Genomic DNA, 20,000 nt, shown 5'->3' on the forward strand with positions numbered 1-20,000 from the left:
ATTTAGCCAAGCCTAAAAGCGGAGCTCTCGGTTTATTTATTCTTACAATAGGTTAACCTGGCTTGAGCCTGCGATCCAATCGAAACCCAGTACCTGGTCAGCGGTCAACAGCTGACCTCGATGAGCTCTGAACTCGAGCCCTCGACATGGTCACGTGTTACTACTCAGCCGATGCCTTGTTTTGACAGGTGTCAATTGATCATAAAATGATTTACGTAAACTAGTTGGAATATAGCCGCCTGGTTAAGCTCTAAACTTGAGCCCGCGATATGATCACGTGATTCTGGTCACATTGTCATACATGGAGGGGTGGACGTATGGTCGTACAGGGACCAAAACCAAATTTTCTCGAACAGATGAGTTACCATATTTCTTACCCATGGTCCTTCGCGCGCGTGGACAGGAGCTCATCAAGGGGGGTCTCTATCTCCACTAATTCCTTGATTTAACCCTTTTCCGAATTTTTATTTTTAGTTTTATTTTATTTTATTATTTGTTTTTTTAGGAACAGGTTATTCCAGCGAAAAGTATCACATTTCCTTTGATGCTGAGATAGCTTTGTTTTGATTGGTTTTTACAGCAGTGGACGTGCTGAATCTCCCAAGGGAGGCGTCCTATAAATAAAATCGAGCCAATCATGACGCACAGCACGGGAAACGCGCGGCAAAACCAAAACAATCCCCAAATTACTTTCGACACCAATTGAAGATTCATTTTACAAACTGTTCATTAAATACACTAACATTTCTCTATTCATTAAGATGGTCAGGGGACGGTTGTTACGTCAATTTTACACCCGGCAGCTCAGAAACAACGTGTGTTTGCAACCATTTAACACATTTTGCAGTGCTCATGGACCTCATACATGTTGATGCTAAACTCGTAAGTGCACAAAAAACTGTAATCGTTTCCATAATAGTCAAATAATTTCATAAAACATCATGTCGTGTATGAGACGAGAGAAGCGAGACCAGCACTACAAAATAAGCACGGTCTGAATTACAAAAGTTATTTTAAAATTGAGCACCGTTTGTATTTATAGAGTTCAAATAGGCTAAAGTTTATACTTTTGTTTTATAAATACCAACAGCAACTTCCAATATATACAATGTATATTTATTATGTATGTATTATGTGTTAGAAAAAACCATAAAAGACAAACCGAGCAAAATAACACACGTGTGAGATGTTTGGGTTACGGAACTTGCCTGCCATTAGAGCAGTGTAAAATATGTTTCGATCCGCCTTAGCGAATAGGGTCGATGACGATGAGATCTTCATTCTTATCTGTACCATTAAATGTTATGTGATCTGAATTGTGTTGTCCTCAGTTGTTCTTCATGAATTATTAATGATTTTTCACAATTTTTAACAGTCTCAAACGGACAGGAACCTATTGGAGATCCTCACGTATGTAGGCTTGGGATTGTCTATCCTGGGATCTGTCATCACTATAATCAGCCACTTGGTGCTAACGTACGTCACAAAAATATATGAAATAAATCATCTTAAGAGTTTCTGCGTGGAGTTGTGTTTGTGATATGCAACCAATCTATATAGGCATAAGTCACAAAGACGTAATAGTAATGGGCCATTTGCACGATTGAATCATTTTATTAAGGACCTTTGCACGACGGCGCCGTGACGTTGCGGGATATGTGTGCTTGCATGCCTCTATGAGCACTTGCCGGAGTCGCGCGAAAGTTGACGATATTGAAAATAGAAGCGAGGTTAGTGGTCAAATTTTCTCTTGATGCTCCAGGTGTTTTTGCCAAGTCATCAAGTATCACATTTAGGGGCATTTTATTGAAGTAACGACCTTCTGCTGCACCATGGCGAATAGTCCAACTAAAAACAAAAGCGCTAGCGAAATTTAAAGCCAAATCGTCATGCATAGCCCTTGAGACACATGCATAAGAAGTGGTCATCTCGTCAGGCAGCTGAAGCTGTTCAGCAAGTTTATAAATGTCCTCCTTAGGCCTGTAGAAACGAAACTGAGCCTTGCATTCATCGTTTGTTTTCTCTTCCGAATCGAACGTTCCATAGTTCTTGTGTGAAAATCTTATAAAAGTACAAATTCTACAGGACGGTGACGGGGTACCATGAGGTGACCCAACGGCGCCGTCGTGCGAACGTCGTCGACTCGTAAGCTCCCTATTATCAAGATCAGAAAGCTTTAAAAATGTAGTAGTAGTATTAAGATTTTTCTCCTTTTATTGGGAAAAGAGACAATTGGTCGAGTTTGTTTGAGACTAGAAGCTACTCAAAGTATTTTCGAAGGAGGGACTGTGGCCCAGTGGTTAGGGTGGTTGCTTCGAGATGAGTTCTGACCCTTTATTGAATTTGATCCCTGGTTCAACTTCTCGGCTGCACTTGATTCTTAAAACAGTTTTTGTTCTGTTGCATCATTATATGTATCATTTGCCCAAAGAGGCCCCTGTGGGGAGTGGTTAAATATGAATGTATATGTAACATGTGCCGTTATGCAAATGATCTGGGTACAAATGTTGAGGGGCAATCAAAAGGACAAAGGAAGCTACTAAGGAATCTATTTTTTGCGTCATCCGTCATAACGGCGATACCACCGACGGTGGTAACAAAAGAAAATGAAGTGTAAAAACGATGCCGTGAATAAGCGTGGGGGGGGGGGGGGGGAGGGGGAGAAGGGGCTCTAATAGAACATTTACAGTAGTGACCCGGCCGCCCACCTCCATTTCATAATTAACAAATAATTGATGTGTGAGTTCATGTTCTTTTTGTTTACTTTTCTCTAGAGAGAGGAGTTCGCCTTTATTCCAGATTCGTGTGAGCTTGATGTCCTCTCTATTGACAGGACAAATCACCTTTCTTGTTGGAATTAATGCCACGGCCAATAAGGTTAGAAAAAACCGAATGAATGAGAAAAATGGATGAGAGAAAGACGAGGCGAACAAAAGGAAAAACAGACTTTCTAATTACATAGGATGTGAGGCGAGCGCGCTAAGTAGTTACTAGATCGAATTGATACGCTATAGTCAGGTGTGAAACTTTATGAGAACTACATAATATTGCGTTAGGTTGGCGAGGTGATGCTGCTGTGTGTATATAAAATGTCACACTCGATGGTCATTAATAACTAACCACTATTATCAATACGCCAGGCCGAATGACAAACAGCCCTCAGTCAGGGAATCGAACCCAGGCCACATTGGTGGGAAGGGAGTGCTCTCACCACTGCGCCATCCCTGCACAAGGGCCGAAACAAGGGCCTGCACAAGTGCCGAAACTCACACTAAGGCCCCAGAAAACGGGCCAGTTAGTTCGTCAGGGGTATGAAGCGTAGGCCCTGTACTGCAAGTATTAATAAAGCTAGTTTGTTCATAATCATCGTCAAAGAAACCAAACACTGGTCGCAAAGACTCGGCGTTATGGTATGACCTAGGACCCGTCGAAAGTCCCGACACTTTTTCGAGTGACATAACTCCCTATGTACTTTATGAACGGAGAGTCACCAAACTTCATAGCCATTTTCCTTTTCGTTATTTTGAAAACATGTCAAAAGGCCATCTTGTCAAAAAAATCGGATAGCAGTTTTGTAAATGCCCTTTCTGGTCCAAAAAGATTTCGGGACGTTGGAGAAACGGGCCCCTGGTTATAATAGCAAACTCCAGATTGGAGCACAAACGCTGTCACGAATAGGAATTCTCTGTTCTGCACATGCGTACTAGCTTTCGATTGCGCTATTTTTTTTCTTTGTGCATCAACTCATACTCCACTCTACAGGTCCCTCATGCCTTGGAAGGGAGGTTACGGATCCTAGTGCATCTGTTCTCGCAGTCAGTCGCACCAATGACCGGCTTCTCAATTATATTTTACAGGGCGCCTGTGTGGCGGCAGCAGCTTTAATGCAGTACTTTTTTATGGCCGCTTTATGCTGGATGCTGGTGGATGGAATTCATCTTTACTTGTTCACTGTTAAGGTCTACAACGTTAGCCATAAAATGCTCGTGTATCATCTCTTGTCATGGGGTAAGCCCATAATGGTTAAAATCAAACTGTATCGATTTCGTAGCTCCTGCAACGTATCATACAGTACTTCTATATTCCATTTTACTACAATTGCTTGTAATCTCGCAATCTGATTGGCTAATTTTCCGTTGTTGATAAGAGTCTAGACAGCGCTGTACGCGTCATGCTTGCGTCAATTTGTCACACAATGTAATAGCCAATCAGGAACGCCCATTCTGGAAAAAAAAAACTATCATATTGCGAGAAAGTTTTAGACAACGCTTTGCTCTTTCTTCGTGTCATGATTTTGGTCACGCTCTGAACTGATAAAAAATTTCTTTGGCGTTGAATATTGTGGCAAAAAACAAATCGAAAGTGGTTCAGCGTTGTCTGTATTCTTATCAACAACGATATTCGTCATCACAGCGGTCAAAATTTGTTGTGGACTCACTCGGCTGGGTCTCCTGAGTCCACAACATTTTGACCACGTCGATTTGTTAAGTTGCTGCATTTGCAAGTGAAGTGATGCGAATGAGATGTGGAAGTATTGAGTAATATTTGCACAACTTTTAAAGCTTGCAGTTGTATTTAATACATTGAAACAATTCAATGATTTAAGACAACAATGTTTCTATTGACTCAACTGCATAAAAGATGTCTTTTAACTTATATATGAACCCCTTTGCAATTTTTTTTCTAAGTATTGACTTATAATATTATTTCCGGCTAAGTGTTGCTTCTTTTATGTTCAAATAAATGCTCAAAATGGAGATTTAACGTTCTTTCGGTAGAAATTTTTTGTAATTTCATTTCTTTTCCCTGTAAAAATTTGCACAACAAGGACAAAGATAAACATCACGTCACTCACGAACACAATTCAAAGGTCGCATTATTCTCTTGCAAAACAGAGATGTTTTAATTGATAGCAAAGGTCCACTCTTTAGCAATCACCCTTTGAAATTTCAGAGAAATCGACCTTCCGCGAATATTTTAAGTTTATTTTTTAGAGACGTGATTAAAGGCATGCAGGCAAAAGCGATAACGTAACTTACGCGTCAGGGGCACCCAACGAATCCGTTCCTCACTTTATCTGCTCCAGAGGAATCTTGCTGGCTGGCAAAAATACAGGTGTTCCGATGAGCTGGCTGGGAAATTTATTATTGTCATAGAGGTTTTGGCTGGGAATTACTGACTTTTTCTAGCATTTCAACCCGAGCTGGCTGTAGAAACTCTGAAAACTTATCTAGCTGGCTGGGAAATTTCTTGTGTGTCTTGCTGGGAAAAAGGAACAGATAATGCTTTCCCAGCAACACTGAAAAACACCTGAAAATGCCTTAATAACATTTATTTTCATTAACTGGGGTATAATAATACATTTTACAACAAATTGGTCGTTGGGTGCCCCTGACGCCTCGTCAGAAGTCATGATTTTTTTGTCACAATATGCCTCCCAATCAAAAAGTATCATATCAGAAACCTGAAATCATTCTAAAAGGTACTCTACGCAAAAAGTAGGTAATTTTGAAAGTGGAAAACAAGTTAACGGCCGAAGTTATAGACAAGTCACGTGGAATACTAATGCCGATGTTTATGCAACAGAGTCAGAACTTTACAATTTTTCCCATTAATATCGGTTACGATTGCGATGTTTTGCGATAAAAACCAGCCAGATGCCTTCGCTAGGCTCCAAAGAAGCCAACAATGTAATTTTTCTGTGACTTCGACAAAAATTCGTTTTTGCTTCCTCGACTGCGGACGCCATTTTTTTCTTGCTGGAGGGTCACAGAATGACGTCAAAATCATCTGGACAGACAAACAGACAGACAGACAGACACAAAATCGAGAAATCGAGATTTTTCCTGGCACATAGAGCACACAGGGAGACCGTCAAGATTAGTGTTGCTGCTTGCTTTGTGGCTCGCCGCAATAATGACATTCCATATCATAAGATAACACAGACAATTCAAACAATGAATCTAAGCATTATGACCATAATCATTGTACTGAGAGATACAATCGATCCTGTATATAACGGCCACCCTCGGGACTTGAGAAACTGGCCGCTTAATACAGGTGGCCGCTTAATACAGGATCACTAAAAATACTCACTGGGCGCGGTCTAATGTCAATTTTAATGGCGTATCCTACAAATACACTTCATGCAAGGAAACAATGGAACAATCAACACTCTTTCAAGCGATCTACTGGCTTTAAACAAAGTTCAGTGCCAACTTGTAACCTAACGGCATAATAAAAGTAACATTAAAGTATACAGTTATTGTACTGCATTTCTATGACTAAGTTCACAACAAAATATCTAATTCCGTCATTTCATAGTTGTTCAATGTGTATAAATAACGGAAATGTTTCTAATTAAAAGTAGCACAATAGAAAACAAAACTGTTCAAGTTAAAGTAGTAATAGGGTAGGAAATACGAAGTCTTAAAAAAGTCGGACATGTAAGTCTGGCGCTTCAGCACTCGAAACTTTTATTTGCAGAGCAAGTCGTGAACTGTCAACTTTGCGAGCATTGATAGCTAGATAGATAGATAGATAGCTTTATTAAATAAAACCATTGCAGACAAGGGCTGAATTACGGCTATTTACAAGTGAAAAATTTAAATCTAAATATTTATTAAAAGCAAAGTTGCACACCGAGAACTAAAAGCTAAGAACAGGAAGAATTTGCCATTAAAAAGCTCCGCTGAAAGCGATTTGTCTTACAAAGAGGGACATTGAAAGTCCTCTTTTTCCTGAGAGTTACTTGGCATTCATTCTTTGGCGGCAGTAAGTGATGGAGCCTGTGGTTGGGGTCTTGAAGGATCTTATCGAAGAGGCACGTGGTGAGTTCCTCTCTTCGAGCGCTTAATAGCGGCAGCCCCAGGGCGACGCGCGCCTCGGAATAGCTCAACGTGGGATAGATGATACGAAAGACGCGTTTTTGAAGCCTTTCCAGTTCATCTGATAGGTATATGGGAAGGCTATTATGAAAGGTCTCGCACGCGTATTCGGCGACCGGCCGAATGCATGTGGTGTAGAAACATACAAGTTCGAGCGGGTCGAGGCTCGCTCGTTTTAACTGCCTCAGGAAGTACAGTCTGGAAGCTACCTTCTTAACTATCTCAGCAACATGCGCGTTCCATTTCAAATCAGAGATGAAGAGAACCAAAGGTTTGGCACTCTTAACAACTTCGATGTTCTTATTATTGATGACGACAGGTGGAAATGAACGCTTAGATCTAGCAAAACAAATCTGCAACTCTTTACATTTTGCTTCGTTCAGCTGGAACCGATCTGCATGAGCTGCCCGAACTAAATTATCTACAGCTGTTTGGATCTGACTACAATCACTCTTGTGGGTTGTTTCACTTATGGTGGTGACGTCGACATATTTCCATAGATTAACGCCTTCGACTTGGAGGTCGTTGATCATCACCACAAAGAGCCAGGGACCAAGCTTAGTCCCTTGTGGTACGCTGGCAGGGACTCTACCCCACTCTTGAGAGAGCTTGACTCTTTGGTGCCGATCAGTGAGGAAATCTTCAATCCACAGACGAACCCACTCAGGCATGTTAAAGTTCTTAAGCTTCTCCAATAGAATGCGGTGATCAATCAGATCGAAAGCCTTCTTGAAGTCAAATAGAACTACACGGACCGTAGAGCTGTTGCCGTCGGTCTTCTGATACCATGTGTGCAGCATACTAATGAGAGCATGCGCAGTAGAGGAATTGGGAACCGTTCCAAATTGATTCCAATCAACTTTGACCAGGACGGCTGGCTTGATGTATTCCTCAACCACATAGTCTTCGGCCACTTTTGACAGTATTGGCGTTAGTGATATAGGTCGCAGATGCCTGTTAACATCAAGCACTAGTGACTGCTTAGGGAGGGGTGTAATATCCGCTCGTTTCCATGACTTAGGTAGGCGACTCTCCTGGAAGCTAGAATTCAGGATGTCTGCTACAGGGGCAGCAAGTATATCCGCATTATATTTGAGAAGCCGAGAGGGGATTTGATCAGGACCAGACGCTTTGTTGGGGTTGAGAGTGCGCAGCTTCTGTAGAACAGAATATTCCGTGATGAGCCTCGGGCGTGGCTCAACAAGTGCTGCGTTATTGTGCTCGCTCGGTCGCGCACGTAGTGGTTCGAACACACTCATAGGAGAGAGGAATCTGGAATTGATCAGATTCGCCAGGAACCGAGAGTCCTTAGGGGGCTCGTCCTGTCCGCCGACGACGTGCTGGAAATCTACAAGTGGCTCGGGGCGAGCAGGTGGTGCAAAACCACTAAGATTTTTTACTTCCTTCCACCAGACTGCAGGCTTACATGATTTAAGATGTTTTACCTAAGCCTCGTAGAATTTAGCTCGGCAGTTCTTCTTAGCACGGTTGACTTTATTGCGAAGAATGTTGACAGGTCTCAAAAACCGCTGATTGGCTAAGGTTGCTTTTTAAGGACGCGTGCGCAAGACGGTAACCACTGACTTACTGTTCACTGGCGAAAAACATGGCTGCCATCGGGTGTTTATCCGATCTCCGTCCATAATAAAAAAGGGCCTTTTTCAGGCCAGTAAAACGGATGAATGTTTGACTGCATAGTGCGTTTTTATGCCAGCGAGATTCTCTTTTTAGTTGTGGGCCACAGTACCTTTTAGCCAACAGTGCTACGAGGCAAATTTCTTTAACAATTTCAAGGTCAACGCGAGTCCAGGTTGCTGTGACAGTGTTTGAGTGGAAATTTGTTTGTGGAGCTTACCGGCTAATGGAGTACCATCTTGATTTCAATTCATGCGTTTATCTTTTAAAAAGTGGAGCAAAAAATATATCACTAAATTTCCAAACGGTTTCTCTTTCGACTAAATATTTGTACACTGTTTCCGCGGGGGCCCGCATCTAGCAGAAAATGTTAAGATTTTTGCATTTTTCTTTAAAATTAAGTTGTTAAAATGGCCATTCAAGTGGTCCATGGAGGCTAATTTATTAAGACGGAGAAAAAAAAAGAAATGCATGACGTTCCTGAAAAGTTAGAAATGTATTTCAGTCGTTCAAAGATAAATTTTAAAGTGAATTTAGCACCAATGTCATACATGACATGCCATATAAGCACCTCATATTGGGTACACTAGAAGGAAACCTTTTCGTTGCAATTATATTTTGCTGTAGTCAGTTCAAGCAAATGCCAATCGTTTGCTTCCCTCCAAATTATAGAAATAAACATAGATTAGGTTAACTCTGAATTATAGCCAAAACCAATACCGGTATTCCAAGTTGAAAATTTGATTCAGAAATCCAGCTCACTAGCAGGGGGGATTTTACTGTAACAAAATATTACTACAGCTAATAATACACTTTCAACACATTGTAGTGGGTTAATGTGACAACAAAAATAATTAATCAAGAATTGGTTTTATCTTCCAGCAATAAAACAGCAGGAGGATATAAAATTAGGTATCTTCAAAGTTTAGAAAACTTGTTGAAGGTGATTCAGTGCTATTATCCAAAACAAATTTCATGCTGGCCTACTAAATACTTCCAGTGCAATAGATTATTTAACCTCTCTTAGTGGACTCTGGTTGCAAGACAGTGGTTTCAATAATTTAAATCCCCTTCCATTAGATTTAACTTTTAGAAAACTCCATAACTTCATATTTATGTAATAATTGTTCAAAGTCATCAAGCAAAAGCATACAAAGCTACATTTGAAAGGGGCGTAATCCCACGTTGGAGTTTTCCAGAGAAGGCTTTCACAGAAAAAACTGCTGTTACCTTTCCATATGGAAAAAATATTTCAACATTAGGTGCAATGAATTTTTAGCAATTGCTTTAAAGAATACTAATCATTCCTACCATTTCCAAGGATGAATAAATTAAAGTTGAATGCAGTAAGTGTAAGAAGTAAAAAAAAGTGGCATATTTTTTCAAACTGTAATCTATTTCCATTCTTGATTTAGTCCCTGGATAGTATTAAACAATGGTGGTAAAGTAAACAAACTGCCCCAAGGGGGGCTCCCTTACGAAAATGACAGGGGTTCTTTTTGTTCCTTTTTGGAGAAAAAAATGTGGATTTGTACTGCCTATGATGCTGAGACCAAACAGCTGGCAGAGTTGCTGCAGTACATTTAAGGCTATCAATCTGAAAAATGACTGGAACTGTAAGACAATTTGGTACACGAGCAAATAACTTTTACTTATGAATAATTCATAAGTAAAAGTTATTTGCCAGTCATTTGTCACTTTAGAACTGGTTCCTCTAAGGGGTCAGATTTCTTTAGCCTACGTCCACAAAACAAGGTCCTGTTACCTTTAAGGGTTGTTTAAAAAAAATCCAATAAGTGGCCTGCCATTTTTATAGGGAAAACCCCTCCTGAGCAAACTGCATCCTCATGTTTGGATTCCCATTGACTTAATGATATAGGCAAATTTGTTCTACAATATATACTCAAATACCATTATAGTCTTTATAGTTTACTCCTCGAGCCACCAGCTTCAACTTTGATACTTTGTTCTAAAAGCCAAACCAAAGCAAAGCAAAGCATGGTGGAGGTGATGATTAATCACTTGATTTGGTTCAAATGAAGAAAAAGAAAGTCAAACTAACAAATAGCACTTTAACCCTTTCACCCCTAAACCAGCCTAAACTGCCCATACTTAGTATTTTACTCTATCTAATGCCAGATGATTTCACTTGTCAATGAGGAATCCCCAGGAGTCAATGGGTTAATCACTCACTAAAAAATGTCCCAATAAAATATTATGTTCCACTAACGACCAAAACTGTACTAATAATTTGAATTACAGCTAAGGTCTGTCAAATTTCCATCTGAGTTACCTGACAGCTCTTACAGTACTTCTCAACATAAAGAAAATAAATTCTGTGGACTAAAACATTCCCATATAAAAATGTTGTATATTCCAAGTATTGTTACGTAAACTCTTCAAGATTTACCTGCTTCAGGAACTTCAAGTCAATGAATATTTGGAATAATTTTCCTGGATTCCTGCAAACTATGTGCACTTTTTAATGGTTTGCCCTTTAAAAGTAACACTCAGAAATAATAATGCAAATACAACTGAGGCTGTTTTGCCTCATCTACAAGACAAGACTACAAGATCCTTTCTTCAAACACAATCATCATTAATCAAAGCAATAATACATGCTTGCGGGGTCATGTGCTCTCTATACTAAAGATACACTACAGGAAATAAAAGCTTAAAACTAACTATGTGACAGACCTAGGATATCTACACATAAGGGATAAGAAAAATAAATCAATTGATATCCAAAGATCTTATTGCAAATACACCAAAAGGTAACGGTTGATTGACCAGTTCCTTGTGCAAAATGATAGAGCATGTTTGAAGTCCATCAGGACCAAGATTAGAAGTTATGATAAAAACCCTAAACATATTTTTTACCAAAATTATTTTACTGCCATCAAACCCAATGAGACCTTATGCATGGGACACTGTTTCTAGCTGCAGCTCCAAATCACATAATATATTAATAAATTTTGCCATCTAAGAAAAGAACAAACATGTGGGGTGTAACCAAAAAAAGTCCAAGGTAATAATGCTTCCTTTCAGCCTTTTCAGGAAAAACTATCCACTGTCAACCATACTTGACTCAAAACAGATTCCTTGATCCAACAACACATGATAGTCCCCCAAAAACCAAAATTACATCATTAATGCTTCCAGAAAACAACAGTCTAAAAAAAAAAAGATTTGCAAAACAGTCACGAACCTGAATCTATAGAGATCTATATATATCTGTACCTGCACTTCTGTTCTTCCAAACATTATTTTAACTCAACATGGATTTTGATTTTGATTTTAAACTCAAATTAATTGCAAATCCATAACTTGGTAACTACTTGAACGCAAGGATCGTTGAGTTGTGACTGCTAAAAAGTACAATAACTTAGACATTCACCAGAAAAGGAAATATAAATGACCTTAAAATCGAACTTAAGACGAATCCAGTTTATTTTCACATCAAAAGAGAGCAGCGTACAAAGATAAATGGACGATATTAAAGCATTTCTTAACGTGAAATTACAATCATGATGGAGCGATAACGCTAGACGAACGCTAAGCGGAAAAGCAAAATTGTAATTTATTACTCACAAATTAGTTTGCGAAGTCATATTTTGCACACGATCCGACTTAGTCTCGTCACTCACGCCATTATATGAACTTCATGCAGTCGCTCCTTTCGGTTTAAATCCACAACAACACCTTTAGGAAGTGTTTTCTCAAGACCATTGGAACGAAAAAAAAGTCATTTTTGATATTTTCTTGTGGAAAAAACAACGTAAACGTAGTCCACATCTCAAGCTTAACAAACCATGGGCAGCTTTAACAAACGAGAAAAACAGAGTCCGGTTCATCTTCCACTAGCAGCGAACATTCACACGAGAAGGAATCAGATAAGGGACAATATCTTGTGGATAACAACCGCCGATCTCTCTAAACTTCGTACAGAGGTAAACTAGAAACGTCGAAGGCGCAACTCAACCGATTATTAAAATTTGAACAAATGTACGAGCGGCCTGGTGAGAGGTTAAAGTACGTGGGGAAATCTCATTTGTCGTCCGCCATTTTGAAACATTGATGGCGGGAAATAAGTGAGCATGCTCAGTGGTTTTTGTGACCTGTCAAGAATGTTATAGTCGATCATATTACCGCTGACCAGGGCTTGCTGGCGACGCCGAATGAGCGTTTTGAGAGAAACATTAACCCATGGCGGCTCATTAGAAGCAACTTTCTTTGATTTAAACGGCATAATTCCGTCGAGGCCTGTAATGATCACCTTTTCAAGCACTTGGGTCTTCTCCTCACATAAGTCCTTGTCTTGAACTAGAGACAAGATGTCAACCTCTCTCAAATACTGACTCACGGCGATCTTTTTAGTTTCTCTGAGGTCTCTTGACATCACTCTCCGATTTCCATTGGCGTGTTCACAACGTTCTAAGGGATGGAGTTCAACGGTGATGTGGTCTGAAAGCCCAAACGCTGGGCGATTAATAGGATCTTTATAAAATGACTTCATGTTTGTAAAAATAGGGTCTAACGTGCGATTGCCACGGGTGGGAAACTTGACGATTTGCTTGAGTTGAAACACATTTTGAAAACCGCTAGTGTCAAGCCTGTTGAAATCGCCCGCAATTAAAATGCCATAGCTCGGAAAACGAGCTTCGTTAGATGACATAGACTCGTACAGAAAACTCAACATCTCCGCATCTGGAGCGCCGCATTCAGTCCGCGGGTGGTAAACATTAGCAACAACAATGCACGACATCCCCCTGGGAAGCCTATAAGGACGCAATTTCACCCATATAACTTCAAACTTTTCATCTGATAGTTCGTCTAATATTTCGCACTTGATGGTCTTGTTAATGTACATACACACCCCGCCGTGCTGGTGCTGCTTTCTATCACGGCGAATGATGTTATAGCCGGGTATTGCAATAACATCATCGTTTATGTGTTCACGCAACCATGTCTCTGTAAAGCAAGCGACATCCACATTTGCATCTATAATAGCGACTCGAATTTCGTCTATCTTGGGCGCTAAAGACATCACATTGGAAAGCATCACGGCAGGAACAAACATTCTTTTTGAGCCATGGGTTTTAAACTCTTTCACTGTTGGAATAGACACACAATTATTCGGGTCAAAGGAATTGGTAAAAATTGAAAATATACAAATTACCTAAGAGAGGTCTATTGGAGCGGCTTTAGACATTTCTCGCCTTTTTGACTACCAAATTATCGGCGGACGTTTTGTAAAACACCCCACTGTTGACTCATAATCTGATGTGGCTCACTTGGAAAGTTCTTTCTACAGCTAAAATATGACAAAGGAACTTCTTCACGTCTACTTTTATATCCGTGGGTACCATGCATACGTGAGTATATGGGAGCCAAAAGTCGATGAGACGTACGCATTGAGGCGAGAGCCGCAAAATAAGGAAGACTCGAATACTGTGGCAATTGTTCGCCCAAAATTACGGAAATCTAGTGTTACACCGAGAGTTACAAGATCTGGACGTGGCAAAACCGCTTCGAAACCATATTCTCACCCTAATTAAATTATGGACGATTATGAAGTGATTGGACATGCACCTAAGTTGATGGCATTGTGGCTAACCAAATTTTTTGAAACGGCCTACAAGCAAAGGGAAAGTTACGGTGAAAGGGCAAGCGAGTTAACAGAGGTGGAGGTTATGGCCTAGAAATCCCTTGCGAGTATGGGTTTGAAGGCGATCCATTCTCCATCACATGGCTAAAGAACAAGCTAATTGAAGAGGAATTTCTAGCTGAAGAGTGAAGCATATCTTCAAAACGATTTTTTTTTTTTTTTTGCGTTTTTAATTTTGTATTGTACTTAAGCACATTGCGGACATCTGAAAAGCGTTAACGACACTAAAGAGCCGATTGTCAGTTTACAGTAGCTTTGCAAATGATATTTCTTCATAGTGATGATGGATTGCATTTTAAACACAATAAAACACCACATAAAATGGCATACGGCTTAGTTTCCGTTCAGGGGTGGCCGCTTAATACAGGTAAAAATAACAAAGAAAGACAAACATGGGACGGCCACAGGGTGGCCGCCTAATATACAGGTAACAAATACAGCGTTTGTATGAGCGAAAAATCGGGACTTTGAAAACTGGCCGCTTAATACAGGGCTGTTATATACAGGTTCGACTGTATGTTCCATGTTAACTTCAGAGAATCAAATGACAGATTTACTTGTCCGGCGATGTTGACTCGGGAATATTCGGAAAAAATCCGAGTACTCCTTTGCAGACTCTAACCTACGACTTTCCGGTTACGAGTTCAGATGCTTTAATGGCTTGGCTCCCACAGTCTTTTGTACCTCGGTGGTAGAGAATCCGAACTAGTAATCGGAAGGTTGTGAGTATAGGTTAGACTCCTGCAAAGAAGCACTCGGATTTTTCATCATAATCATCATTATTATCTTCTTAATCCAATATTAACATAGGCTGAGTCGGGCACACATTAACCTCCATTACTTGCTTGCTCGCTCGCTCGCTCGCTCACTCACCCACCCACCCACTCACTCACTCACTCACTCACTCACTCACTCACTCACTCACTCACTCACTCACTCACTCACTCACTCACACTCACTCACACTCACTCACACTCAACATTTCAACACTCGACCAAACGGAACTAGGAACCTATCAAGGGACCCGTCACAGCAATTGCTGAATTTACTTCTGGCTACACTTCAAAACGGTCCATGAACATAAAAGCGGAAATCAACAGTAAGCTTTACTTTAATAGTCACTTACTTTCACCAGCTTATGCAAATCAATCTAGTCGTATTTATTCGACTGATATTATTCTATTAATTTTTTACGTAGTCCAACAGTTATCGTTTATTTTTTAACGTACTTTAATTTATCTAATCATTACTATTATTTCTTCAAGATGAATAATCAAAATAACGTTTTTAATATAATTTCTTGGAATATTCAAGGCCTAAAAACTAGGCTTAAACCGACGAAACAAACCGTCTCGAATACCAAATTGAACATTAAATCAATTAAATCTAAGCTATCCAAATTTGATATTATCTGTCTCCAAGAAACATGGGCAAAAGACGAGACATTAACTTTTCAAGGGTACACAGTGTACTCAACCGTTAAAAACACCGTAAGCAGACGAGGCCAAGCAGGGGTATCGGTATTAATTCGAGACTATCATCAAAATTTTGTTTCTCGTATACACAGTGATTCCCCCAACATAATTTGGTGCCGATTACATAAGCAATTGCTTGGACTCCAGGCAGACATTTTCCTGGCTGCAGTTTATCTACCCCCACTACAATCACAACGAAAGGCAGGAGAAGACGTTATCAGTATCTTAGAAAAAGAAATTCATAAGTACTCTACCCAAGGCCAAGTTCTTTTACTTGGTGACTTCAATGCGAGAACGGGGACATTAAACGATTTCATTGAAAACGATGCGGATGACTTTTTAACAATTCATAATACCTACAATCGAGACACGGATTGCCCAAAGCGAAACAACGCGGACTACACAATCAACAAAGTAGGAAGAGAAATATTACGATTATGCATAGGAAATAGATTGCGAATTTTGAATGGCAGGTTAACAGGTGATCTCGATGGAAAATACACTTGCTATCAAACTAATGGGGCAAGCACAGTCGATTACGCACTAGCAAGTGAAGACCTTATAAAGACGATATTAGGATTTCAAGTTCAAGCCTTGACAACCTACTCAGATCATTGTCCTATCAGTCTAAAATTAACTCCCTACCGCTCTCACATGGTAAAAGACAATGCACCTAGACAACCACTATGCAAAGCGGCACCTACTCAAAAGAACTTTAAAAAGTTTCTTTGGAAGGCAGATTCAAAAGACAAATTTCTCAGTGCATTATCCAATCCTAATGTTCAAAGATTATTTGATTCCTTCAACTCAAAACACCACGCATCAGTAGACGATGAAATCTCGCAATTTAACCAAATTATCAATTCGGTGGCCAAATCGTGCCTAGCAACATCGCGGAAAACATCGCGGAAAACATCTAAAACTACCAAAGAAAAGAAACCATGGTACGATCACACCTGCAGACAGTTAAAGAAACAACTGCAACAATTAGTAAAGAAAATTAACCCCAGTTCTCACCAATCACTACGACAAGATTACTTTGTTCTTAAAAAGAAATACAAAAAGCATGTCAAAATGATGCATAAAAGATACAAAAACCAAATAGTAAATGAAATTAATGCTTTACACCCAAAACACAGTCAAGATTTCTGGAGGTATATTAATCAACTTAGAAAAAGCGATGCTGTCGAAGAGGAAACCTCTGTTTCGTCAGAAGATTGGATATGTCATTATCAGAAATTATTATATGATAGCCAGGAACCGCACACCACTTTGGACTTTTCAAATGAAGATATGGACTGGGAAAACGAAAATTCACCGAATAACGACATTTTAGGGCAGCCTATTACGACCAACGAAATCCATGAACAAATATCAAAACTCAAGTTGAAGAAAGCTTCGGGTATGGATTCTATCCTTAACGAAATGATTAAACACGGACGCTATTATCTAATGCCTTCATTAGAAAAACTGTTCAATGATATACTAGACAGTGGAACATTCCCAACCCATTGGAACATAGGTGTTATAAAACCGATATATAAAAGAAAGGGTGATAAGCGGTCTCCAGCAAATTATAGAGGAATCACATTGACGAGCTGTTTAGGAAAACTATTTACATCAATCTTACAATCCAGGCTGAACAAGTTTATCGAACAACATAACATCCTCAATCCAGAACAGTTTGGATTTCGCCCAAATTCCCGAACAACAGATAGTTTATTCATCCTACAGCAACTCATTAATAAGTATACAAAACAACATAAGAAACTTTATGTTGGCTTCATCGATTATGAAAAAGCGTTTGATAGCGTGTGGCAGTCCGGGCTGATCTATAAAATCTACCAATATGGAGTTAGAGGCAAATTCTTTAAAGTCATTAAATCCATGTATTCGTCGATTAAAAGTTGCGTCAAAACTGATGAAAGCTCTATCACAGAAATGTTCTCATGCAACAAAGGAATAAGGCAAGGTGATGGCTTAAGTCCAGTTTTATTTTCATTATTTATGAATGACTTACCGCAATACTTTAGGGACAACCATTGTCCAGGAGTAATGATTGGAAGCCATTCTCTAAATTGCCTCATGTATGCTGATGATTTGTTAGTTTTAAGTCCCTCTCCAGAAGGACTACAGAAATCGATTAACGTCATTAAAAAGCACGCAGAGGAATGGAAGCTGAAGGTGAATACCAAAAAATCAAATATCATCATCTTTAGTGGGAACGGTCAAACCAAAAACAAGGAAATTTTCCAATATGGTTCAGAAGCATTACCTATCGTCGACAAACAAACATATTTGGGAATAGAAATGACCTCATCTGGTCGCTATACCTACGCAAGAGACATCCTTAGCAAAAAAGCTTATAAAGTTCTTGCGACAGTGAAACGATTGTTCTCCAATTCGGATACGACCACAATTACAATTAAGAATAAGCTTTTTGATGCCCTTGTCAAACCTATACTACTATATGGATGCGAAATATGGGGACCGGAGCTATTATCATATAAGACCCATTTTGACAAAAGCACTATCGAACAAGTCCATATCAAGTTCTGTAAACAAACACTAAATACCCCATGGTACACAGAGAACATTGCCTGTAGGGCAGAACTTGGACGGTACCCTTTAAGTATAGACATAAAAGCTTCAATATTTAGTTACTCGCTTAGATTACAGCATAAAACAGTCAATCCTCTATTAAAGGAAGCCTTTCATCACGCAAAAAGTCACAGCCAATTTTTTGATGTATTAAATAATGACGAAACTATACGAATGCACTCTATAGGCAATACATCAAGCCAACTACACATTAAGAATGCTCGTTCCTCCATAAAGAATCAGCTTAAAAAGGACTACATTCGAAATTGGCTGAAGGCTCGCAACAACACTTCCGAAGGCTCTAGAGAGAAATTTACACACAAAGAAGTCAAATTCGACTACCAATTGGAAGACTATCTCAAAACTATCAGAAACCCAGCACATAGAATAAGTATGACAAAATTGCGTCTGGGGGTTCATAGCTTGCGAATACAGACTGGGAAATACGAAAATAGAGGTGCACCAATCCCAGTAGATGGAAGAACGTGTTTAGTCTGCAATAGAGGCTATATAGAAGATGAGCGGCACTTCTTGATGTATTGCCCAGGGTACGATAACATTAGAAATGAGCTCCATTCTCTCCTTTCAACACACGATGTTGTTTTCAAAAGCCTTAATGATGAGGATAAAATACGGTATTTACTTACCCTAGAAAACGAAAGCACTTCAAAGATAATAGGTAAATACACATATTTAATGTTTCAGAAGAGAAAAGACTTCCTAAATGCAAAATAATTAAAATAATAATTTTATACCAATTGTATTACAAGTAATTGTATGATCTTTTTAGTTAATTAGTTATTCTAGTAGATATCATCACCTTTATTGTAACGAGACCGATACCTCCCTTTGGAGAGTAAGGCGCAATAAAGATTTACTATTTACTATTTACTATTTTACTCACTCACTCACTCACTCACTCACTCACTCACTCACTCGCTCGCTCGCTCGCTCGCTCGTTCGCTCGCTGACTGACTGACTGACTGACAGACAGACAGACAAAATCTTAGTTCCAAATGGACTGATCGATCATGGCGTCTCTTATTTCTTTAATATTCTCCAATCCAGTGTCAGTCTTGATGGTGTCAATGTATGCAGTTCTTGGCCTACCTCGATTTGGTGACCAAGTTGCGGTTTCCAAAACAGCACTTTAAAATCGAAGCCGTTTCTTCACAGGTAGCCCAAGCTCGATACACGAGTATCCGCTGTACTGCACTACATTATGCAAGAGTAGAAATATAAGGATTTGTATGGGGAAAACGGTTTTTGTCAAAATTCAAAAAAATATTTACGATTTAAAAGACAAAAATAGCTTACCTTGCTTCAGTCTTGTGTGTTTTTGTCTCTGGTATGATTTCTGAGTTTATTAAGAGCGATTTAGGTGGTTTTTGGTTCCTCTCCTTTTCCCTCTATCAGTATTCTTTCCCAAGGTTGGGCACCGAGACGAAGCCGCCGGAATCATCGAAAGAAAAGAAAATTGGCTCTCAAGGATTCGATCGCCTCGAAATTCCACGTAGATCACGAACGATACCTCCGCTAGCTATTCGTCTACTTCACTCGAGCCACTTGTACAATGAGAAGGAATTAAGGGCCACCAAACTCTGCAAACATTTGCTTGCTTTCAATGGGAACAATTTGGGTGCTCAATTTAGCGGGTTGCTAAAGGATCTTCGAACGGTTTGGTTAACGCGGGTTGTGAATAAAGCCTCATTCGATGGCTCTCAAAGCAAACGT

The 20,000-nt window shown here is 39.6% G+C and overlaps 1 protein-coding gene across 1 annotated transcript in view; it reads left to right on the forward strand.

The window, feature by feature from the left end:
• LOC138046676 (adhesion G-protein coupled receptor D1-like) overlaps positions 1-20,000 on the forward strand; it is a 34,500-nt gene that overhangs the window by 616 nt on the left and 13,884 nt on the right. The window contains exons 2-5 of the mRNA XM_068893274.1: positions 762-882; positions 1,376-1,476; positions 2,775-2,877; positions 3,858-4,008. Of these exons, the coding sequence (XP_068749375.1) occupies positions 853-882; positions 1,376-1,476; positions 2,775-2,877; positions 3,858-4,008 (385 nt within the window). The 5' untranslated portion in view covers positions 762-852. The remainder of the gene's footprint in view (positions 1-761; positions 883-1,375; positions 1,477-2,774; positions 2,878-3,857; positions 4,009-20,000) is intronic.

The sequence above is a fragment of the Montipora capricornis genome, chromosome 4 (assembly GCF_036669925.1).
Source record: "Montipora capricornis isolate CH-2021 chromosome 4, ASM3666992v2, whole genome shotgun sequence".
NCBI classification, from domain to species: domain Eukaryota; kingdom Metazoa; phylum Cnidaria; class Anthozoa; order Scleractinia; family Acroporidae; genus Montipora; species Montipora capricornis.